Source organism: Neovison vison, chromosome 7, assembly GCF_020171115.1.
Source record: "Neovison vison isolate M4711 chromosome 7, ASM_NN_V1, whole genome shotgun sequence".
Taxonomy (NCBI): Eukaryota; Metazoa; Chordata; class Mammalia; order Carnivora; family Mustelidae; genus Neogale; species Neogale vison.
Window position 1 is genome coordinate 36,929,739 of NC_058097.1, and position 25,603 is coordinate 36,955,341.

A 25,603-nucleotide genomic window follows, 5' to 3' on the forward strand; every position below is an offset into this window, starting at 1 on the left:
TACAACAGGTCCCTCCCCCAGAAGATCAACAAGAAATCCAGCCAAGACCAAGTTCACCTACCAAGGAGTGCAGTTTCAATACCAAGGAGAGCAGCAGAATTCCAGAGGAGGAGAAAGCAAAGCACGGAACTCATGGCTTTCTCCCTGTGATTCTTTACTCTTGCAGTTAATTTAATTTTTTTTTCTTTTTCATTTTTTTCTTCTTCTGCTAAAATTTTTTAACTTTTACCCTTTTCTTTTTTAACGTTTTTTAACTAGTTTATCTAATATATATATTTTTTTCTTTTTTATACTTTTCTTTGTTTTCCTTTTAAATTCTTTTCTTTTTTCTTTCTTTCTTTCTGAACCTCTTTTTATCCCCTTTCTCCTTCCTCACGATTTGGGATCTCTTCTGATTTGGTTAAAGCGTATTTTCCTGGGGTTGTTGCCACCCTTTTAATATTTTACTTGCTCCTTCATATACTCTTATCTGGACAAAACGACAAGGCGGAAAAATTCACCACAAAAAAATAAGAACAAGAGGCAGCACCAAAGGCTAGGGACCTAATCAATACAGACATTGGTAATATGTCAGATCTAGAGTTCAGAATGACAATTCTCAAGGTTCTAACCGGGCTCAAAAAAGGCATGGAAGATATTAGAGAAACCCTCTCGGGAGATATAAAAGCCCTTTATGGAGAAATAAAAGAACTAAAATCTAACCAAGTTGAAATTTAAAAAGCTATTAATGAGGTACAATCAAAAACGGAGGCTCTCACTGCTAGGATAAATGAGGCAGAAGAAAGAATTAGCAAAATAGAAGACCAAATTACAGAGAATAAAGAAGCTGAGCAAAAGAGGGACAAACAGCTACTGGACCACGAGGGGAGAATTCGAGAGATAAGTGACACCATAAGATAAAACAACATTAGAATAATTGGGATTCCAGAAGAAGAAGAAAGAGAGAGGGGAGCAGAAGGTATACTGGAGAGAATTTTGGGGAGAATTTACCCAATATGGCAAAGGGAACAAGCATCAAAATTCAGGAGGTTCAGAGAACGCACTCAAAATCAATAAGAATAGGCCCACACCCCGACACCTAATAGTAAAATTTACAAATCTTAGTGTCAAAGAGAAAATCCTAAAAGCAGCCTGGGAAAAGAAGTCTGTAACATACAATGGTAAAAATATTAGATTGGCAGCAGACCTACACACAGAGAACTGGGAGGCCAGAAAGAACTGGCATGATATATTCAGAGCACTAAATGAGAAAAACATGCAGCCAAGAATACTATATCCAGCTAGGCTATCATTGAAAATAGGAGAGATTAAAAGCTTCTAGGACAAACAAAAACTGAAAGAATTTGCAAACACCAGACCAGCTCTACAGGAAATATTGAAAGGGGTCCTCTAAGCAAAGAGAGAGCTTACAAGTGGTAGATCATAAAGGAGCAGAGACAATATACAGTAACAGTCACCTTACAGGCAATACAATGGCACTAAATTCATATCTCTCAATAGTGACCCTGAATGTTAATGGGCTAAATGCCCCAATCAAAAGACACAGGGTATCAGAATGGATAAAAAAACAAAATCCATCTATATGTTGCCTACAAGAAACTCATTTTAAGCCCGAAGACACCTCCAGATTTAAAGTGAGGGGGTGGAAAACAATTTACCATGCTAATGGACATCAGAAGAAAGCAGGAGTGGCAATCCTTATATCAGATCAATTAGAATTTAAGCCAAAGACTATAATAAGAGATGAGGAAGGACACTATATTATACTCAAAGGGTCTGTCCAAAGAAGATCTAACAATTTTAAATATCTATGCCCCCAACATGGGAGCAGCCAACTATATAAACCAATTAATAACAAAATCAAAGAAATACATCAACAATAATACAATAATAGTAGGGGACTTTAACACTCCCCTCACTGAAGTGGACAGATCATCCAAGCAAAAGATCAACAAGGAAATAAAGGCCTTAAATGATACACTGGACCAGATGGACATCACAGATATATTCAGAACATTTCATCCCAAAGCAACAGAATACACATTCTTCTCTAGTGCACATGGAACATTCTCCAGAATAAATCACATCCTTCGTCCTAAATCAGGATTCAACCGGTATCAAAGATTGGGTTCATTCCCTGCATATATTCAGACCACAAGCTCTGAAGCTAGAACTCAACCACAAGAGGAAGTTTGGAAAGAACCCAAATACATGGAGACTAAACAGCATCCTTCTAAAGAATGAATGGATCAACCAGGAAATTAAAGAAGAATTGAAAAAAATCATGGAAACAAATGATAATGAAAATACAACGGTTCAAAATCTGTGGGACACAGCAAAGGCAGTCCTGAGAGGAAAATATATAGCGGTACAAGCTTTTCTCAAGAAACAAGAAAGGTCTCAGGTACACAACCTAACCCTACACCTAAAGGAGCTGGAGAGAGAACAAGAAAGAAACCCTAAACCCAGCAGGAGAAGAGAAATCATAAAGATCAGAGCACAAATCAATGAATAGAAACCAAAAAAAAAAAAAAAAGAAGAACAAATCAATAAAACTAGGAGCTGGTTCTTTGAAAGATTTAATAAAATTGATAAACCCCTGGCCAGACTTACCAAAAGAAAAGAGAAAGGACCCAAATAAATAAAATCATGAATGAAAGAGGAGAGATCACAACTAACACCAAAGAAATACAAACAATTATAAGAATATACTATGAGCAACTCTATGCCAACAAATTTGACAATCTGGAAGAAATGGATGCATTTCTAAAGACATATAAACTACCACTACTGAACCAGGAAGAAATAGAAAGCCTGAACAGACCCATAACCAGTAAGGAGATTGAAACAGTCATCAAAAATCTCCAAACAAACAAAAGCCCAGGGCCAGACAGCTTCCCGGGGGAATTCTACCAAACATTTAAAGAAGAACTAATTCCTATTCTCCTGAAACTGTTCCAAAAAATAGAAATGGAAGGAAAACCTCCAAACTCATTTTATGAGGCCAGCATCACCTTGATCCCAAAACCAGACAAGGATCCCATCAAAAAAGAGAGCTATAGACCAATATCCTTGATGAACGCAGATGCGAAAATTCTCACCAAAATACTAGCCAATAGGATTCAACAGTACATTAAAAGGATTATTCACCACAACCAAGTGGGATTTATTCCAGGGCTGCAAGGTTGGTTCAACATCCGCAAATCAATCAATGTGATACAACACATCAATAAGAGAAAGAACAAGAACCATATGATACTCTCAATAGATGCTGAAAAAGCATTTGACAAGTACAGCATCCCTTCCTGATCAAAACTCTTCAAAGTGTAGGGATAGAGGGCACATACCTCAATATTATCAAAGCCATTTATGAAAAACCCACCGCCAATATCATTCTCAATGGAGAAAAACTGAAAGCTTTTCCGCTAAGGTCAGGAACATGGCAGGGATGTCCATTATCACCACTGCTATTCAACATAGTACTAGAAGTTCTAGCCTCAGCAATCAGACAACAAAAGGAAATTAAAGGCATCCAAATCGGCAAAGAAGAAGTCAAATTATCACTCTTCGCAGATGATATGATACTATATGTGGAAAACCCAAAAGACTCCACTCCAAAACTGCTAGAACTTGTACAGGAATTCAGTAAAGTGTCAGGATATAAAATCAATGCACAGAAATCAGTTGCATTTCTCTACACCAACAAGACAAAAGAAAGAGAAATTAAGGAGTCAGTCCCATTTACAATTGCACCCCAAACCATAAGATACCTGGAATAAACCTAACCAAAGAGGCTAAGAATCTATACTCAGAAAACTATAAAGTACTCATGAAAGAAATTGAGGAAGACACAAAGAAATGGAAAAATGTTCCATGCTCCTGGGTTGGAAGAATAAATATTGTGAAAATGTCTATGCTACCTAAAGCAATCTACAGATTTAATGCAATTCCTATCAAAGTACCATCCATCTTTTTCAAAGAAATGGAACAAATAATTCTAAAATTTATATGGAACCAGAAAGGACCTCAAATAGCCAAAGGAATATTGAAAAAGAAAGCCAAAGTTGGTGGCATCACAATTCCGGACTTCAAGCTCTATTACAAAGCTGTCATCATCAAGACAGCATGGTACTGGCACAAAAACAGACACATAGATCAATGGAACAGAATAGAGAGTCCAGAAATAGACCCTCAACTCTATGGTCAACTAATCTTCGACAAAGCAGGAAAGAATGTCCAATGGAAAAAAGACAGCCTCTTCAATAAATGGTGTTGGGAAAATTAGAGAGCCACATGCAGAAAAATGAAATTGGGCCATTTCCTTATACCACACACAAAAGTAGACTCAAAATGGATGAAGGACCTCAATGTGAGAAAGGAATCCATCAAAATCCTTGAGGAGAACACAGGCAGCAACCTCTTCGACCTCAGCCGCAGCAACATCTTCCTAGGAACATCGCCAAAGGCAAGGGAAGCAAGGGCAAAAATGAACTATTGGGATTTTATCAAGATCAAAAGCTTTTGCACAGCAAAGGAAACAGTTAACAAAACCAAAAGACAACTGACAGAATGGGAGAAGATATTTGCAAATGACATATCAGATAAAGGACTAGTGTTCAAAATCTATAAAGAGCTTAGCAATCTCAACACCCAAAGAACAAATAATCAAATCAAGAAATGGGCAGAGGACATGAACAAACATTTCTCCAAAGAAGACATCCAGATGGCCAACAGACACATGAAAAAGTGCTCCATATCACTCGGCATCAGGGAAATACAAATCAAAACCACAATGAGATATCACCTCACACCAGTCAGAATGGCTAAAATCAACAAGTCAGGAAATGACAGATGCTGGCAAGGATGTGGAGAAAGGGGAACCCTCCTACACTGTTGTTGGGAATGCAAGCTGGTGCAACCACTCTGGAAAACAGCATGGAGGTTCCTCAAAATGTTGAAAATAGAACTGCCCATGACCCAGCAATTGCACTACTGGGTATTTACCCTAAAGATACAAACGTAGTGATCCGAAGGGACACGTGCACCTGAATGTTTATAGCAACAACGTCCACAATAGCCAAACTATGGAAAGAACCTAGATGTCCATCAACAGATGAATGGATAAAGAAGGGTGGTATATATACACAATGGAATACTATGCAGCCATCAAAAGAAATGAAATCTTGCCATTTGCAACAACGTGGATGGAACTAGAGCATATCATGCTTAGCGAAATAAGTCAAGTGGAGAAAGACAACTATCATATGATCTCCCTGATATGAGGTAGTGGTGATGCAACATGGGGGCTTAAGTGAGTAGGAGAAGAATAAATGAAACAAGATGGGATTGGGAGGGAGACAAACCATAAGTGACTCTTTATCTCACAAAACATACTGAGGGTTGCTGGGGGGAGGGGGGTTGGGAGAAGGGGGGTGGGGTTATGGACATTGGGGAGGGTATGTGCTTTGGTGAGTGCTGTGAAGTGTGTAAACCCGGTGATTCACAGACCTGTACCCTGGGGATAAAAATATATTATATGTTTATAAAAAATTAAAAATTAATGCAACAATTAAAAAAAAGAGAGAGAGAAAGAAAAGAAATACCTAAAAGTGAGGTCAGATCTCAGGGCATCATCTCGATCAGAGGAAGACAGAGACCTTGAGGAAACTGTCGAATGCTATACACCTGTGACCCATTAAGGGCACTAAGTGACAGTAGTCCTGTAAGGGTCCTCATCCATGTATAGTATCTTCTCTGGGACCCCAGGCAAGTTCCCACATAGCTTCCTGGCCTTAAACCTGTTGATTGAGAATTGTGCCCAGTTTGCAATCACTGCCAAGAGAGACTCTGTGAACATGTAGCACCTGGCTGTACTGGAGGAATCTCTTAGCAGCAAAAGACTCCAAAGTCACCTCTGGCAGTGTTAACTCAGCTTTGGTTTCTCTGTTGGGTCCTCAGAGCATTCCACCACAACAACTTGGACAGGTCTCTGAACGGACAGGAAAAAACTAGTACCTGAAGAACACTACATCATCTGGTGGGTTCCTTTACTTTGAAGTAGTCAAAATAGCATAGAAAACTTAAGCAGAATTATTGGTAGTTCTGGTAGGAGACGTGTCACCAAAAATGAGACTTCTGGGGCTAAAATAGAGCTTTCCAACACCAATTGATAGACTGTTGGGTAATGTCATATTTACTGTTGCTAGAGTGGTCATTAAAATAGCATAATTATGCTAAATAGTTTGTAAAAAAAAAAGAGAGAGAGAGAGAGAAAGGGAGAGCAATGGAACACACTTGTGACATGAACTAGTGGGTAATTGGGCTGAGATAATTTATGCCAATATCTCCTTGCGAGCCTCCATCAAGATGAATTACTGTCTGCTAAGGGTCTTGCCCATAAGCTAATTTGACAGCTGGCTAAAAAAGAAGTGATAGGACAGAAGAGTGCCCAGACTAAATGTAAGAGGCGAGGGAACAAAATGCAAAATGGCAGTAAGCCATATTACATCCCCGTTTCACATGAGGTCTGGCTGAAGACAAATTTTGAAACTTTTAGAGCCAGAATCTCTTGTGGTTTTCTAAAACCAAACATGGGCATTTTCTGCCGGTCACCTGAAGTTAATTCTTTCAGAATTATATGCCTTAAAGGTATCACAAAGGCTGATCTGTTGATTGTGTCTATGGTAAGTTGTGCAGGCTGCTTTGTGCACAGCTTTAATATATCAGGAATGTTCTTATGCTAAATTACTTTGTACAGAGGATATAATTTGTATTAAAAAAGCACATGAATTCATTTGTGTGAAAAAATGTTTAGAAAACACAGTATTTAAGTAAAATCCAGTCTTTAACTTTTCAGGTAATATGTAAGAATGTTTTATACTTTATGCTATAACTGCCTTCTTCCCATAAAGACTTTAATTGTCAATAAAAGAACATATTAGGAAAAAAAAGAACATATTAAATCTTATATGATCTTCCCATATTCCACCCTCAAGTCAACCAAAGATCAATTTCCCAGTTTCTTCTCCTTGAGTTCAATAAATGAAAGGAAACTGCCCAGAGGTACAGTACCCACAATCTTCATCTACAGCATTTACTGTTGGGATTTTTCATCTGCTTATTAATCCACCCTCTTACTGTTTCCCCTTTCTCCCCTAGAAAGCATTAACTTCCGGGCAGAGCTGTTCAGCTTCCTTATTCCAGTGTGCTAGGAAAGCCACACTCCATTTCTTTCTTTCTTTTTTTTTTTTTAAAGATTTTATTCATTTATTTGACAGATAGAGATCACAAGCAGGCAGAGAGGCTGGCAGAGAGAGAGGAGGAAGCAGGCTCCCCGCTGAGCAGAGAGCCAGATGCGGGGCTCGATCCCAGGACCCTGGGATCATGACCTGAGCTGAAGGCAGAGGCTTTAACCCACTGAGCCACCCAGGTACCCCCACACTCCATTTCTTACTGATGTTGGATCCTATTCACTTACTCAACTCAGCAGTGAGCTATCTTTTCTAGAAACAACTGTTTCATTCAGGTGAAGTAAATGGTGAGGGCAAGTGACAAATACACCCTTTCCTTAAATAATGTGCTTTATATTGGCCTTCACACTGAGTATCAACCACTCCTGAAATGCAGAAGCAATGCAGTGGCTAGAAAAACAGCACTTGCCTTTGGCCCTCAGCCTCCTCGTTCCTGTACACTATAATCTTTCCTGTGCCCATCAAACAACCTGAAACCCCTTTCTTTCTTTTAACCCCAAAGTGACTTCTGGGCTTTGAAGTGTCAGATCCTAAAACCCTTATGCAAGAGAGAGCCCCCACTGACCAATGGATGGAATTGCGTGTCCAGGTGTTTTGAACTGGATATACTGGCACTGATTAGAGGCAAAAGGGGTCCTAGAGATTGCTCTATTTTTTTGTGTGTCTTCACTTTTTCCTCAGTTATATGGCTACTCTAGACTGAATCCAACACATAAAAGCCAGAGATAGAGCTCTGCTTATTAAGGAGGGCACATGTTGTGATGAGCACTGGGTGTTATATGCAACTAGTGAGTCACTGAACACTGTATCAAAAACTAATGATGTACTATATGATGTACTAACTGAACATAATAATAAAAAAAGAGAGCTCTAAGTTCATTTGAGGTTCTTGATCTAATTCTTTCCTGTACACATAGGTCCTTAAGCTGGAGATCACAAATTTAGCCCTGCATTTGAAGTGCTTAGGGCATCCCAATCCCAAGGTGCTTCTTTATTATTTATTATTTTTAATGAATCACTCTAAAGTGTTTTTAGCATATATAAAAATATGTATGTGTATATAGTCAATATTTTAAAAGTGATTAAAAATGTCCTTTTGACTTTCTGATCTTTTCACCCATTTCTCCCATTCCCCCACCCCTATCTCTGGCAACCACCAATCTGTTCTCTACATCTATGAACTCCTTTTTGTTTTGTTTTGTTTTGTTTTTTAGATTTTATTTATTTATTTGACAGACAGAGATCACAAGTAGGCAGAGAGACAGGCAGAGAGAAGGGGGAAGCAGGCTCCCTGCTGAGCAGAGAGCCCGACGTGGGCCCCAATCCCAGGACCCTGAGATCATGACTTGCGCTGAAGGCAGAGACTTAACCCACTGAGCCACCCAGGTGCCCCGAGCTCCCTTTGTTTTTATTGTTTTTTTGTTTTTGTTTTGTTTTAGATTCCAAATATAAGAGAGATAATACAGCATTTGTCTTTGTCTGACTTATTTCACATAACACAATGCCTTTGAGGTACATCCATGTTGTCACATGGCACGATTTCATTATTGTGTACGGTTGTGTATAATTTCTATATCCATTCTTCTATTGAGACTTGGTCTGTTTCTAGAACTTGGCTATTGTAAATAATGTCACAATGTGCATATATCTTTTCTAATTGGTGTTTTCTTTTGCTTCAGGTACATACCCAGATGTGGATGGATCATATGGTACTTCTATTTCTGATTTTTTGAGGAAACTCCATACTGTTTTCCAACATGGCTACACCATTTATATTCCCACAGCAATGCACACAAGTTCCTTTTCCTCCACATCCTTGCCAATTCTTATTTCTTGTCTTTTGGTAATAACCATTCTAATAGCAGTGAGGTGATATCACATTGTGGTTTTGCTTTGCATTTTTCTTTTTTCTTTTTTTGCTTTGCATTTTTCTTATGATTAATGTTGAGCATATTTTCATGTAGCCATTGGTTATTAGTATGTCTTTTTTGGGAAAATGTCTATTAAGAGTTTCTGTCCATTTTTAATTGGATTTTTTTTTTGTTATTGAGTTGCATGAGTTCTTTATATATTTTAGTTATTAGCCCCTCATCAGATATGTAATTTGTAAATATTTTCTCCCATTCAGTAGGTTACATTTTTTTAAAAGATTTTATTTATTTATTGGACAGAGAGAGAGATCACAAGTAGGCAGAGGTAGAGAGAGAGGAGGAAGCAGGATCCTCGCTGAGCAGAGGGCCCGATGTGGGGCTCGATCCCAGCACCCTGGGATCATGACCTGAGCCGAAGGCAGAGGCTTAACCCACTGAGCCACCCAGGCACCCCAGTAGGTTGCCTTTTGATTTTGCTATGATCTCCTTTACTTTGCAGAAGCTTTTTAGTGTCCCACTTACTCTTTTTTGCTTCTGTTGCTTTTACTTTGGTTTTAAATTAAAAAAAATCATCTCCAAGACTGATAAGTTGCTTACTGCCTATGAGGAGTTTTATCATTCAGGTCTTTAGTTCAAGTCTTAAATCCATTTTTTTCCCCAATTTATTTATTTTCAGAAAAACAGTATTCATTATTTTTTCACCACACCCAGTGCTCCATGCAAGCTGTGCCCTCTATAATACCCACCACCTGGTACCCCAACCTCCCACCCCCCCGCCACTTCAAACCCCTCAGACTGTTTTTCAGAGTCCATAGTCTCTCATGGATCACCTCCCCTTCCAATTTACCCAAATTCCCTACTCCTCTCTAACGCCCCTTGTCCTCCATGCTATTGGTTATGCTCCACAAATGAGTGAAACCATATGATAATTGACTCTCTCTGCTTGACTGATTTCACTCAGCATAATCTCTTCCAGTCCCGTCCATGTTGCTACAAAAGTTGGATATTCGTCCTTTCTGATGGAGGCATAATACTCCATAGTGTATATGGACCACATCTTCCTTATCCATTCATCCGTTGAAGGGCATCTTGGTTCTTTCCATAGTTTGGCGACTGTGGCCATTGCTGCTATAAACATTGGGGTACAGATGGCCCTTCTTTTCACGACATCTGTATCTTTGGGGTAAATACCCAGGAGTGCCAGTGGAACAGAGTAGAGAGCCCTGATATGGACCCTCAACTCTATGGTCAATTAATCTTCGACAAAACAGGAAAAAATATACAGTGGAAAAAAGACAGTCTCTTCAATAAATGGTGCTGGGAAAACTGGACAGCTATATGTAGAAGAATGAAACTCGACCATTCTCTTACACCATACACAAATATCAACTCAAAATGGATAAAAGACCTCAACGTGAGACAGGAATCCATCAGAATCCTAGAGGAGAACATAGGCAGTAATCTCTTTGATTTCAGCCACAGCAACTTCTTTCAAGATACGTCTCCAAAGGCAAAGGAAACAAAAGCGAAAATAAACTTCTGGGACTTCATCAAAATCAAAAGCTTCTGCACAGCAAAGGAAACAGTCAAAAAAACAAAGAGGCAACCCATGGAATGGGAGAAGATATTTGCAAATGACAGTACAGACAAAAGGTTGATATCCAGGATCTATAATGAACTCCTCAAACTCAACCCACACGAAACAGGCAAACACATCAAAAAATGGGCAGAAGATATGAACAGACACTTCTCCATTTTTTTTTTTAGCTTCAGAGGTAGAATTTAGTGACTCTCAGTTACATATAACCCCCAGCACTCATTGCATCATTAATGTCCCTCGTTAATGCCTATCACCCAATTATCCCTTCCCTCCACCCACTTCCCCTCCAGCCACCCTATTTGTTTCCTAAAGTTCAGTGTCTTTTATAGTTCACCTCACTCTCAATTTGCATCTTATTTTTCCTTCTCTTCCCCTATGTTCATCTGTCTTGTTTCTTAAATCCTAGATGAGACTTTATTGTTGTATACAAACAGGCCTCTATTTTCCGATATTGATTTTATACATCCTGTCATAATTCAGGTCTTCTCCATCCTCAGATTATATAGTTTCTGAGATCTTCTTAAAGTTTGTCTTACATGCATCTTTAATCTCCCTAGAATTTATTTTTATGCAAATTGAGAGCTGGGGTCCAACTCTGTTTTCTTCCAAAAGGATAGTGGGTCTTGCCAGCTCCATTTATTAAATAACCCACTCTTTTCACCACTGAATTGAATCCTGCTTTTTTTATATTAAATTCTCATAAACCCTAAGATCTAGTTCTTGATAGTCTATTTTGTTCCACTAACATGTCTGTTTCCATGCCAATGTCATATGAACTTAACTACAAGGATTGTATAGCAGGTTCTTGTTTCTAAAACAAATATTCATTCTACGTTTTCATTCTTTTCTTGGCTCTTCTTGGATATTTTTTTACTCTATATAAATTTCATGTCCATTTTATCCTAAAGAAAACATACAATCAAACAAAAACCACCATAGAGATCCTAGATACATGCTAATTTGGAGAGCTTTTTTAATGAAACTAGGTTATTCTATTAAGAGTATGTTCTTTCCATTTACTTAGGTTTTTTTTTTCTTCAAGATTTTATTTAATTATTTGAGAGAGAGAGAGAGAGAGAGAGACGGCAAGAGAGGGAGCAGAAGCAGTGAAAGTGGGGGAGGGAGTAGCAGGCTTTCCGCCCAACAGGTAGCCAGATCCCAGGACCTTGGAGTCCTGACCTGAGCTGAAGGCAGATGCTTAATGACTGAACCACCCAGGAACCCCTGCTTAGTTCTTGATTTAGGCTTTTTTGTTCATAAATCATATACTTTACTTATTTTTCACAAAGTCCTGTTGCTGTAGTCAAATTAATTGTCATACCAGGAAATAAGCTTGACAAAGCAGTCACCGAGGGCATTGCAAGTCCCCATATCGAAGGTGGAAGAGTGGATGTCACTGTTAAGTTCACAGGAGACAACCTAGTCCTCACTGCAGCCTAGGATGCCCTTAGGGGTCCCTCTGAGGCCTGCTTCACCACCTTCTTGATGTCATATTTGAGAGCTTTTTCTAGATGGTAGGTCAGATCCACAACCAACACATTGGAGGTGGGCACACGAAAGGCCATGTCAGTTAAGCTTCCTATTCAGCTCAGGGATGACCTTGTCCACAACCTTGGCAGCACCAGAAGAAACGGGAATGATATTCTCAGTAGCCCCTCAGCTGTCACGCCACAGCTTCCCAGAGGAGCCATCTGCAGTATTCTGGGTGGCAGTGATGGCACGGGCTGTGCTCATGAGCCCATCCACAATGCCAAAGTTGTCATGGATGACCTTGATCAGGGCAGGGGGTAAGCAGCTGGCAGTTCAGGAGGCAGTGGTGACAATCTTAAGGAAGTTGTCTTACTTAAAGTTCGTGCACATCACAAAATTAGGGGCATTTACAAAAGGGACAGAGATGAAATGATTTCCCTTTTGGCTCTGCCCTTCATGTTAGCCCCAGCCATGAACAACATGTTCAGCACTGAGATCCCACCCCTGGAAGATGGACATGGGCTTTTCCTTGATGATCAGCTTCCCATTGTGCTATTGACCTTGTCATGGGTGGAATTATACTGGAATTTATAGACCATGCAGTTGAGATCAACAAAGGGGTCATTGTGGGCAACAATATCCATTTTGCCAGAATGAAAAGATAGCCTTGGTAACCAGGTACCCAATATAGCCAAATCCATTCACTCCAACCTTTACCATCAACTCAAGAATGATGTAGCTGTCTATCCAACAGGGAGAAAGAGAGAGCATGGATTTCTTTTACCAGCATTTTATTTAAAATTTTTTATTTATTCAGTAAATGATACTGATTTGCTATTTTTGTATATTTAATGTCTAGTTTTAATATTAACTTTGTTGAATTCATAAGATGAATTGTAGAGCTTCCATATCCTACCTTTACCCTACAGCCCCATGGCATAGCATTTTGCTAACCCAAAGTATGCTTCATGGGCTAGCAGCATTGACATCTACTGGATTTCCTGAAACTTGCTAGAATTGTAAGATCTCAAGCCATAACCCAGGCCTATGGAATTAGGATATGCATCAGAAACAAGATCCCCAGGTAAACTGTATGCATAGGAAGATTGGAGATTTGTTCTAGAATAGTTTAAACAGCAATGGAATTATCTTTTCTTTAAAGTGTCATATAGAAGAACTCAAATACAAAGCCAACCAGTCACATTAACTTTTTGTACTTGATTTGATCTACGTTAATTGGTATACTTAAGTTTTCTACTTCTTGAGTAAATTTTGGCATTTTATATTCTGCTAATAAATCATCTGCATCCCCTGAGCTTTATAATTTTGCTGCATAGAGTTGCTATATTTCTTTATTACTATTTAATATCTTCTATCATGTTATAATGGCTCGTTCTCTTCTCATCTTATATATATATATATATATATTTGCTTTGTCTCGTATCTTTTTATCAAGCTTACGAAAGCTCTATCTACTTTCTTGTTCATTTCTGAGAACTAGCTTTTGGATTCAATTAGTAATAATCTTTTAGTTAAAACCTGGCAGGGGAAGAGGGTCCTACAATGTGAACCATTACTGGGGAGGAGTTCAGCTTTGCTATTAGCATCAAATCCAGGTGCACGTGAAAATCTGAATTTCTAGGGACCAAGGCATTATGAGAATACAGGATTAATACCTATCCTCAAATGATAAATCAGTCTGAATAGGATCATACCTCCACCTTGAAATTGCCTTTCTGCATACCTAAACATACTCTAAATGTCATGTATGGTCTCACTGGTATAGTCCACTAAATCACGTTTTGAGCTTTTGTATTTTGCTTTACAGTTTATAATACCTTCTATACCCTTTATCTCATTTGAGACTTATGTTTAAAAGGGTCTAATAGATAATCTTGACTAAGGGGAATACAATCCCTAACCTGATTTTCATTTACTGAGGTCAGCTGGTGCCCTCAGAATGCTCTGTTCATCCAAAGGGCCAAAAAAAGGGCCACGGAAGAGTTTGTATTGTGGGGAGAGCTAAGAAAGCAAGTATTCCCTCAGATAAAGGAAGAGGCATTAGTTGAAGTTTTAGCCATGAACAGATAAAAGCAATAGGCAAATTTCAGATAATCATCTTAAACCAGACAATTATGTGAAATATATTAGCTTTCTTTCCCCTTCAATTAAGGAGTCAAGGTTTTGTTTGCCCTTTTAAAATTGTATGAAAAACTATTACTAATGCACTCTCATTTCTTACCTTTGCAAATATTCTAATCAGATAAGGATTTCAAAAGCTAGATGACTGTAAGCTTTTGCACTCAAATTGGCCCAAGGTTAGTATTAATAGCTGTGAAGTATAAAGTGTAGTTTATTAAATCTGGGATTTTTAGTTCACTGATAGACCAATCTTACGTTGATCATTATGGAGAAGCTATTGCAAAGATACTGCTGAAGCCCTTCAAAAAATTTTTCATCCTGTACCACTGACCAGCGATCTAAGATCTATAACAATCTTTTTATAAGCATTCACATAGGCAAACACTTGAAAAGTCTTTCTATTGTGGTGTATTTAGGTGTCCTTTAAGTACCTAGAGGAGAAACCATTTTAACCTCACATTCCTGGCAGTACTATGCTTAGGACATTTTTAACTTCCAATAAGTAGTGCTGAGTATTAAAAAAAAAAGAGAGAGAAAATAATCCTCCACCCTTCCTACCTCTGAAAAAAATTGATTAATTCACCTACTCGATACTATTTTTCCTAAGCAAAATGTTCCCTTCCTAAATTCTAGGGTAGAAAGTGAGTAAGAGAGATAAAATTGTGTAAGTAATGACATGATATCTATTGCATTTTAGTGCTGGGAATAAGATACTAAAGGACGGACCTTTTGACACTGAAATCTTACTCGGAGAGAATAATGTTCATTATGAACAAATGGAAAAAAAGTAAAATAATCCAGTTTTTTATAAAAAAAAATGAATTATTTATTCCTTTTGAATTCCTTTGAAAATTTTTCTTCTGGGAGGAGTGTAAACTTAAATCCAAAATACCCTGCAATATTAGTTCATTTCTCCTCTGACCTAAAGTCCTAGAAAAACGAGATACACAGACATTACATGATTTTTCAATTTTCAAAGATGTTGTACAAAGTATCTGGAAATCTTTTCTTTCAAACAATGCCACTCAGAAATTCACCTCCCTCCCCTTCAGCAGTCAACTCCATGGCTAAGGATTTGCCATGGTCCCCAGGCCCCTCAGTCTAGTGGTAAGGAGACAGACCAGGAGAGTGAACTGCAAAACAGAGGAAAACATAGATAGCTAAATGGGTATGTCCTGGTTATTTTGGGGAAGCTTGCTAGAAAAGTGAATGTAATTCAGGTGCAGAATACCACATCTAAATAATCTTGAAGTGGGGCATCCGGGCGGCTAGTGATTAAGTGTCCAGCTCTTGATTTCAGTTCAGGTCATAATCTCATGGTCTTGAGATAGAGCCTCACACTGGGCTCCACCCTCAGCTGGGAGTCTGCTTGAGATTATCTTTCCCTCTCCCTCTGCCCTTCCCCACAATGTTCATGCTCTCTCTCTCAAATAAATAAATCTTTACTTACCCCTGCATAATTATGGACAAGGCACTTATATGGGCTTCAGTTTCTCTACTTGTAAACTTGGAATAGCAACATTACCCAGCTAACAGGAGTTTCTGAGGATTGAATGAGATTGTACACAAAAGTACACTTAGCATAGTGACTAGGAGTCAGTGTTCAAAATTTGCCCCAATTAGAATGTTACAAACTGCAGACAGTAATGGACCTGTTTTATGAAGTAGGTACAATTAACAGTGTTTGGGAACTTGGACCCAGGAGGAAGGGTTAATGGAAAAGGAGGCAGAGGGGACTACAGGTTTTTATTGCTAGGTAGATTACTGGGTAGATGGGAAGGTCACCAACTCCAGTGACGAAGATGGCTTATGGGAAAGAGATGATTTCCCTTCCTTTTGGACATTTTAAGGTTTTAATGAACATCTGTGCACAGATGCCCAGTTTAAGTGTCTAAACCTGAGTATGAAGCTCAGGGAGGTAATCTAGGGGAACCATTAGCAATAGGTGATAATGAAAGTGTGCTAAACAGTGGGGCAGGAATATCATTCTGAAAAACATGTGCATTTATTTTGGGTCAATATATAAAAGGCAGTATTTAAATGACATGAAAATATAGAAAATGCCATTTCAGCCCTGTGGGAATGAAGAGTGATTTCTGACAAATAGTATATTCCCATTGTTCAAAAAAACAGAGTACTAATAGGACATTCTGATCCTAAACCATATATATCAAGTAAGGACAAATGTCCTCTCCACACTCAGATTGAGTCAGACAGATTTTACGAAGATATGCTCAGAAAGACCAAAGTATATGTGACAGTTACAGACAATGCTAAGGTTTTTGGAAAAGTCGTTTTCTATAACCACTCTCTTGTTTAATGCATAATAAAAAGGGAAACTCAAGACTGTCCCAATCTTTACTGCCAGTAAAAAAGCACATGCTAATGATCTGATGTCAGGATGCCAACTGGTCAAATTTAAGTCTTTTCCCCCTAGTATCTAAAATTTTGTTTCACTGAAATAATCAAATATAAGTCTGCTCTGAAGAAATTTTACTTGTCTTGGTCACTTGTGAACAAAGGGATACTGAAGCTTAACATCATTATTCAAAATATCACAGAAGACATAAGCAGCTCTCCAAATCCAATTCCTACACAAAACACCTGTGACATATCTAGGAACCTGCAAACTTCCTATTTTTGCCCTCCACAGGCAGGTAGTCGCCGTGTAATTGTTTTGAAATTTCAAACATGAAAAGATGGAGGGAGCTCTTTAGGGTGGGAGGGGGTAATAACAGGGTATGAGCATTTCTCTTCAGAAAGTGATGTTTTTGGCAACAGTTTCTAGCTTGTGGACCTGTGCTCCTCTCACAACTATTTTTGTGTTCCCACTCCATCTCGCCATCCCCAAAACAGCAGGATCCTCTAATCATTGTGACATCAAATAATGGCCAAACACCCCCGAGAAGAAATGCCACCCCTGGTCGAACACTACTATTGTGAAAGATTGGTTCAGTTGATGAAAATGCTTTTGAGTTTGGATGCCTTTACTAAAGTACCAAATACTGCAAACACAACATTTATCTAAGAAAACCATTCCAATTACTGGGGAAAGGGAGTTGAAGGGGCTCACAGAATCTAAGTCAGAAGGACTCTCAGAAACCATCCCAAATTTACAGATGGAGGAAAAAAGGTCAAACAGAGCTTAAACAACAGGGCCACGGTTCAATGGAGAAGAAATGGCAAAGCCAGAATTAAAACCCTCAATTCTAGTCCAGTATACCATGCTCCCAACTCATTCAATCCACACATAGATATATTAAAAGCTCAGCAGCTTCAGTTATACCCAAAGGAACAAAATTCCTTTAAACTTACAGGAAAAAAAAATCAAGCCCCCCACCCCCACACCCAAAACACAGTCATTCAGATTTGCCGCGGGTCTAATAATTCACTTGATGCTTAAGGCCTCTACTCCAGACTTAAGAAGTTACCTTCAAATTAAAAGTTGATAATTTTTATTTAGCATCCCATAAATTCTTCCAAGTAAGAATTTTATGAATGTAAAAATATATAGGAGTTGCTACATTAGCATATCCTGAGGAAGTAATGAATAGCACCTGCTGCCATTTAAAAAAAAGCAGGAACTAAATTCAACTTCAAATTTTGTCAGTTTATAATAAATATACTGGTATAGTTTAAAAAAAGAAGTTGTGGACAACTGGCACCATGAGAAGGTAGCATGAGAAGAAAGTGTTAAGATGATCTTCTTTATAAATACTACGAAAAAACAAATCTTCACACTGATAAACAAGCAGAATACCCAACAAATACCTACCAACATCTCATAGCCTCATGATGGGGCAGGGGTGGCCATATTACCTGTGAGAAGCTCGAAATGTTAACAATGGATATTGTGTACCCATCGCTTAAACATACTGATGTAATTTTACTACTTTTTAGTAAACCAGCAATGTTTGGCACCTTTTGTCTTATATTTTTACCTAAATACCAGAACATGAAATACTATTATTGTAAGCCCCATTTACTTTTCTTTCTTTCTAATTTTCTTTCTAGAGCGGTACAGATGAACCAAGTATCTGCTCATAAGCATAAAAACTTTTGACATTTTCTTTTCCATGTGCTTAGCTACCATTTTAAAGACTGAAACCCTGAATGGCCGGTTCCTTGGGAAGACCAAACCACTTAATCTAGTTTACTTTCTTACAAATGCGTATGTGATCAAAGATTGGCCCAGTGGTGTATTACTGACCCACCACAAAACAACAAAGATGCGGCAAACTTATCAAAGTAGCTATGATTCTCAACAAAGGGCAAAAGGAACTGGGGAGAGTATCCGATGTGTCTTGTTTCACCTGTGTAACTGAAGGTAGAAAGCAGAAAGCAAGAAGAGGGTGTGGATTTTGATGCCTCCCTGTACCCACCTTCATTTCACAGTGAAAACTGATTGACTGCAAATCCAAAGAAATACCTCAAAATGTAATCACTGCAGAAACAAAACCAGCAGGATCATTTTCACACTAACACATTATTAAGTGTCAAATACTTTTGCTTCTTGATAGGGTGGATGCAGGAGCAATGGGAACATGAATATTCACACCAGATTAAGGAAATAAAAGCAGCACTCCCATTCTGGAAAGCTTTTCTCAGATATATCCCACCACTGCCTCTTAAAACTGAAGAATTCTAATTACTAACTTATTCCCGTAAGTGAAAAAATAAAATTTTCCTGACCTGTCACTTAAGCAGGCAACCAGCTACCTAGAACTGGGGCTAAACCCTCAGAATTGCTAACACCTCGTTTAGAACTTCCCCACAGATCATATACAATATCACCACACAGACTCGGGGTTGGGGGATGCTGGGGTGGAAATGGGGCAGGACACACATAGCCAGGACTCATGTGCAAAAAAAAGAAAAAGAAAAAGAGGGAAATCTGAATACTATTTCTGCCAATGTCATAAATACCTTCCACGACTTAGAAATGACCAGCTAGTTGTACCTCAGTCTAACCATTAGCTCTGCAGAATCTGTGTCACTGACACAAAGAAAGAAGATGAAGGAGAACACTGATTACAGATTTCACAAATTTCTTATACACCCGCCTGTAATTTTTAATTAGAATTAACTATCAAAGAAACTGCACTTTTTAAGTCTTTGAGCTTAACAATGTTTAACAGTGGCTTTATTAGGTGAACGCCTGAAAGCATTCAACATTAAATCCAATTTACTTCACATTAATGTTTGCAAATACATTATTAGCAATTCTTAAATATTTCAAATCAACTTAAGTATAGAAGGCTTGCTTATTTAAGTCTTCTTAGGTGACAAGCTGGAAAGGAGCCTAGCACTTGAGTCCAGGTCTCTAACCAACAACCACCATGTCATCACCGGTGAACTCATACGAGGGAACTTCAAGGTTGAGAGGTGCAGGCCCCTTCCTGATCCTGCCAGAAGCATCATAGTGTGACCCATGGCAAGGGCAGTAATAACCACCAAAATCTCCTGCATTTGCAATGGGTACACAACCAAGATGAGTGCAAACCCCTATCAAGATAACCCATTCAGGTTTCTTTACTCGATCTAAATCATGCTGTGGATCCCTCAACTGGGACACTTCAACTGCAGCCTCCTGCTCAATTTCCTTCTTGGTTCTATGGCGCACAAACAGCGGTTTTCCTCTCCATTTGAAAGCCATGTTCTTGCCTTCCGGAATATCAGATAGCTTGATTTCGATCTTCGACATGGCCAACACATCAGCAGAAGCACTCATGCTGGAAACAAATTGCGAGACGACATTCTTGGCAGCATACGCAACGCCTATACTAGTTGTTGCAGTTATCAAATAGGAGAAACCTTTTCTAGCCTCACTGCTCTCTTTTGAAGACTTTGTACCATCTAACACTTCAGCGCGCCGATAGTCAGAGAAGTCAGGCACTCTGATGTCTGTGTGGGAATAACGAATGGAAGCAGGGGCTGCAAAATAAACAGAAAATTAAAAAAACACAATTAGATGAATACTGTGAAAGGGACATACATCAGGAAATAACCTTTGTGAATTTGTAAGCAAAAATCAAGTTATAAAAATGTGAAATACGGCACTCACTGATCTCAGAAATTGTCAAGTTGGCAGTGTGAGCATATAAAATACTGAAAAAGAAATGAAGTCAATCACTACCTATCATACTGGTAAGAAATCACAAGATTATATGTGTAAACTGAGTTTCTCCTTGATTGAACACTGCTGATTCAGAATTCTTAACAATTTAGTCCATCAAATCTAAAAAGTTAAACAGTACTGTAAACAGCAATATTTTAAAATCCCTGAAAATTCAATCTGTCAAAACATACAATTATGGTAACTACCTCTCACATTCTCTGGATTACAAGGGACCCTAAAATTCCTCAAGTCTACCCAGTAAGCTGATTTGGGATCATCTTATTAAACCAAATGTCTAACTTTAAATTCCTATCTACTCTCTGAAAGGACTGCTAAAAATACATAAAATACTTATTACAAGATAATAAACAATCTGTGAACTGTCAGCATAACTTTAGTTGCAAAAAATTTAGAGGTTTCTATTTTATACTCTGGAGTATAAATTAGTATTACTATAACTTCAAGTAAAGCCAGTAATAAGACAGAAAAGAATAGCCTTACCAGAATATGCAACCATCAAATGAAATCTCCAAAAGAACCAATTATTTCAATTTAGTACAGGATAAAAGAGCAAAATTTTCACATATCCCACTCTTCAGTCAAGGGCAATAAATTCTGTAAGAGTAAAGCCATTATCTTTCTCACTGCTGTGGGTCTCTCAACTGAAATGCTACCATTGCAGGCCAAAGGACAGATCTTTGTGTCAAATGAATGTTAAATAAACAAATAATTTCTATTTATGTAGTATTTTGGATATTAATATTTTGTTGTTTTAAAATTTTGTTTCTTTGAGTAAGAGAGAGAGCGTGCACAAGCAGGTAAAGGGGCAGAGGGAGAAAGACTCCCCACTGAGTGGGGAGCCCAAGGGGAAGCTCCATACCAGGGTCCTGGGATCCTGACCTGAGCTGAAGGCAGATGCTTAACCGAATGAGCAACCCAGGCACCCCAGTTTTATTTGTTAAAAAAGTCGGAACAGATTATGTCCTTTTGTCCCATACCATTTTTAAATATCTGATAAAAAAATGAACTTACTGGGATCACCTTTAAGTATGTTACAGGAAGCAAGTCTCTTTGCAAATTGTATATGCATTTTAGGAAATCTGCTACAAGGTTTCCTTTTTAGAAAAGGGACATTAAAAATTCCACACTTAGAAAATGTGTTGTTTCTAAGAAATATGTACTTTTATTTTTATTTTATTTGACAGATCAAATAAAGTAGGCAGAGAGGCAGGCAGAGAGAGAGAGAGAGAAGGAGAAGCAGGCTTCCTGCTGAGCAGAGAGCTGATGTGGGGCTCTATCCCAGAACCCTGAGATCATGACCTGAGCCGAAGGCAGAGGCTTTAACCCACTGAGCCACTGAGGTGCCCTTTGTTTTATTTTTTTAATATTTTATTTATTTATCTGATAGAGAGAGGGAGAGAGAGAGAGAGGGAGAGATTCACAAGTAGGCAGAGAGGCAGACAGAGAGAGAGAGAGAGAGAGGGAAGCAGGCTCCCTGTTGAGCAGAGCCCGATATGGGGCTTGATCCCAGGACCCTGAGACTACAACCTGAGCCAAAGGCAGAGGTTTAACCCACTGAGCCACGCAGGAGCCCATAAAAGAAATATGTACTTTTAAAGTTCTTTTTCATATAAGTTGCAATTCTACTTGGGTTACTAGGCTGTCCCATCCTAATTATATTTCCTTGGTTCTCAAGGTCAGTAACAGTGGAAGCCCTAAGTACAATTCACTCTGGAACAAACAGGGTTTGGGGCACCGACCCCATATACAATCAAAAATATGTTATCTTTTGACTTCCTCAAAACTTAACTACTGTTGCCTGGATGCTTAACCAGTCAATGAACACATATTTTGTTATGTTACATATATTATATACTGCATTCTTATAATAAAGTAACCTAGGGAAAAAATGTTACTAGGAAAATCATAAAGTAACATTTGCAGTACTGTACAACATTTATATAAAAATAAATCCACACAGAAGTGGACTTGCACAGTTCAAACCCATGTTGTTCAAGGGCCAACTATATTCATAAACAATGGTAAAAACCATCAACATCACTCTACGTACTTTCTGACAATTCCATTATTTTTTGGAGGGAACCAGGACATGGAGAGTTGACTACCTGAGATTTACAACTACACAGCATGACATTACATTATATACTTTATCTCTACCTAACGCTAACCTATCAGTGTAGACTGGGGTCTGGGATCAAGTATGAATTATTCTCCTTTAATATCATCTGGGATTACAAAGGAAATATGTGTACCATACTTAAAAGATGAAGGAACTAAAGTTAATACTTCTACATTAAAAACAGTATCCACAACCTCTGACCATGTAACAGCATGCAAGGAAATGTACAAGAACATTAAAAAGAATGGTCGTGACATTCTCTTCTGGAGATTTGATGATGGAAGAAATCCACTTGTGTACTCCCATTTTGTCTAGCAGGTTACATTTTATATTGTACTACACCACCATGAACACTTTGGAAAATTAAACTGCCAACTGTAAAAGTTACTCTCTAAATAATTCCCATTAATTGCATTAGGTGTGACTTTAGCAGCAAAAATGCTAAAAATGCTAGATTTAGCTCTAAACTCAAGCAGGATCCGATACTTCTAGAAACAGAAAACTTCAGGGATTATAACAAAACAGGTTTTTGTTTTTTGTCTTAAGGTGAACTGTTATGTGCCCTGGAAATCCTCCTTTAAGGACCGTCTCCTGATCCAACCCTCCCACCCCACAAACTCAGTACTATCTAGACAGGAGATTTTAATGTGAACTGAAGCTGTAACTGAAAATATGATCACAGAAGAAGTTTCCCTTATGGTTCTGTATTACTTACCAGTTCTTGAAAAAGTCAGGTAAACCTCTAAGTTTTAGAAGAAACCATTTAGCCAGTAGACAAATTCCACAGATGCTTTTTGCCTTTGCTATTAAAGTTTTCCCCTCCCTTATTGTTTCTTACCGTCAGGTCCAAAGAATGGGCTTAGGATGGGCTAGTGTACTCTGTTCATGCCCTGAACAATGTCTCCAAAACCCACTGGTGCCCCTAACAAAAAATTTCACTTTTATTCATCCACAAACATTCTGCACTAACTGTATGCAAAATCTGAGGCTGTGGGAAATAGAAAAATTAAGGTTTTTCTCTATGCCCTCAAGCACAAGGTCAGAGGAGTCACCAGGAAACACAACAGTGGAAAGTGTTACGTACCATAAAGCATAAAGGACGCAGCAAATGAAAGATTTTATTGACCTGACGCTGAACAGAGATTGGCCTGGTAAGACTTGGAAATGTGGAAAACCGAGTGCATTATTTTACAGGAAACAGAATAGGGTGAATGGAGGAAAAATAGAGTGGGGGCAACTTAGTTTGTAGGGCAAGCTGTACTTGCCAAATCAACAGTCAGTGAGGCCAGGAAGGGACACTGGGAAGCAGGTCTGGTGAGGACTGCGATCAACGGAAAGAGCCCTTGCACCAACTAAGAGGGTAGCCAGTGCCCAGCACACTAGACTTTTCCCACGGAGAACGAAAGTTCACGGTTACCAGATTCCAACACTTTAAGACACACAAGAACTCCTCCTTTTAAAACCATGAAGGTCGGCAGACTGCAGACACGCTGGCCTACAGGTTGCCATTGCAGAACCTCCATGCTGGAGCGTGAAAAAAGAAATGGAAGCCGAGGCACCAAAGGTTAAGAGTAGGCTTCGGGGAGAGTTGATGGCTAACTCAGTCTTCCGAATCCATCTTCTATCACTTACACGCGGTCTATCCCTGTGCAAGTCACTGCACCCCCTGCAGTCTGTTTTCTCATCTGTAAAACGGAGTATCATCAAGCCTCTGCCTGTTGCATTTCTTGAGGACTAAACTGATTCCAGTGTGAAAATACTGGCCCCGCAAACGAAAAACACGGCTAATACGCGCCACCATTCATGACCTTAGGGCCTGTGTTACTGTCTTGCTTTTGTTGGGGGGGGGGTGTGAAAGAGAAGGGCACTAAGCGGATCAGGTGGTGGTGAGCGGGACAAGGTCCCAAATATTAAGAGCAGTTCCTGTTTTTTGAGTATGTATCAAGTGCCCCAAAATGTAGAATTTCTCCATCTGAAGCTCACGACATTACCTACGAAAGTGGTATCATCATTCACCCATTTCACTGGTAAGGCAACACGTTTAGAAATCTGCCCAAAGTAAAACGACCCGTGAGCAACAAAGTCTGTCAGACTCTGCTGGGACAGACTTGGGAGTTCTTGAACTTAGCCTATGAAGGACAAAATCGGCCTGTGGTTTACCCAGAACGGCGGCCAACGGAAACAATCCCGCAAAGGCACGCAATGCCAGGGCCGGAGGTCACCTGAAATCGCTCACCCAACGGCGTCCGCGCACAGGTGAGGGAAGAGGCCCGAGAGATGCTGACGCTTGCCCAAGGTCGACCCAGCCCGGCAACTTAATCCCCCAAGCAGGGCTCCGCTCCACTTCCCCGCCCTCCTCGGCTGTGCCCTGGGTTCAGGGCCAGAGGGAGCGAAAAAAGGGGGACCCCCTCAGCCCCCGGTCGCTTCCCTCAGCCCGGCTCACCATTGAGGCCCACGGAGGCGACCAGAGGCCGGCCCGCGGCCTGGCCACTCAGCGACTCCCGGCACAAGAAGGGCCGCTTCACGTCCAGCACTGGGGGCTCCGGGGTGGCGGGCACCGAGGCCTGCACCAGGGGCCGCAGCGCGCCCGCCACCCCGCGGGACGTGGCCGATAGAACCGGCGCGAATGGGCCCGAACGGGCGGCCACCGACAACATGGCGACTGCTTCTCAAACGCTCAGCCGGTCACAGGGACGACCTTCCGCCCGCGGCGCAGGCGCGAGGAAGCGCAGGAGGTGCGCGACCGGTGACGTCAGCGCGCCGGCCCAAGTGGTGCCGGAGCCTGGAGCGGCCCAGCCTTAGAGGCAGGGCTACGAGCGTTCGCTGAGGGCGGGGCAGGAGGACAGGCGGGGAGGAGCCAGGCGGGGAGGTGCCAGGCGGGGAGGAGAGTGTGCGGCTCTATCCGGTGTCCGCTGGTCAGTGTGCTGAGATCTACCCGCCGGAAAGGGGGCAAAGGAGTCTCCCGGGAGTGGCCCGTGGATCGACTTTGCGTCCTTCAGGTTAAAAATTGTA

At 39.9% G+C, this 25,603-nt stretch overlaps 1 protein-coding gene across 1 annotated transcript; it reads right to left on the reverse strand.

The window, feature by feature from the left end:
• Nucleotides 1-19,447: 19,447 nt before the first annotated feature.
• Nucleotides 19,448-25,296, reverse strand: LOC122911488 (cytochrome b-c1 complex subunit Rieske, mitochondrial). The gene is made up of 2 exons (XM_044256226.1): nucleotides 25,035-25,296; nucleotides 19,448-20,267 (listed from the first exon to the last, which is right to left on the reverse strand). The coding sequence occupies exons 1-2, from the start codon at nucleotides 25,246-25,248 to the stop codon at nucleotides 19,657-19,659; spliced, it is 825 nt and encodes a 274-aa protein (XP_044112161.1). The 5' UTR covers nucleotides 25,249-25,296; the 3' UTR covers nucleotides 19,448-19,656.
• Nucleotides 25,297-25,603: the final 307 nt, after the last annotated feature.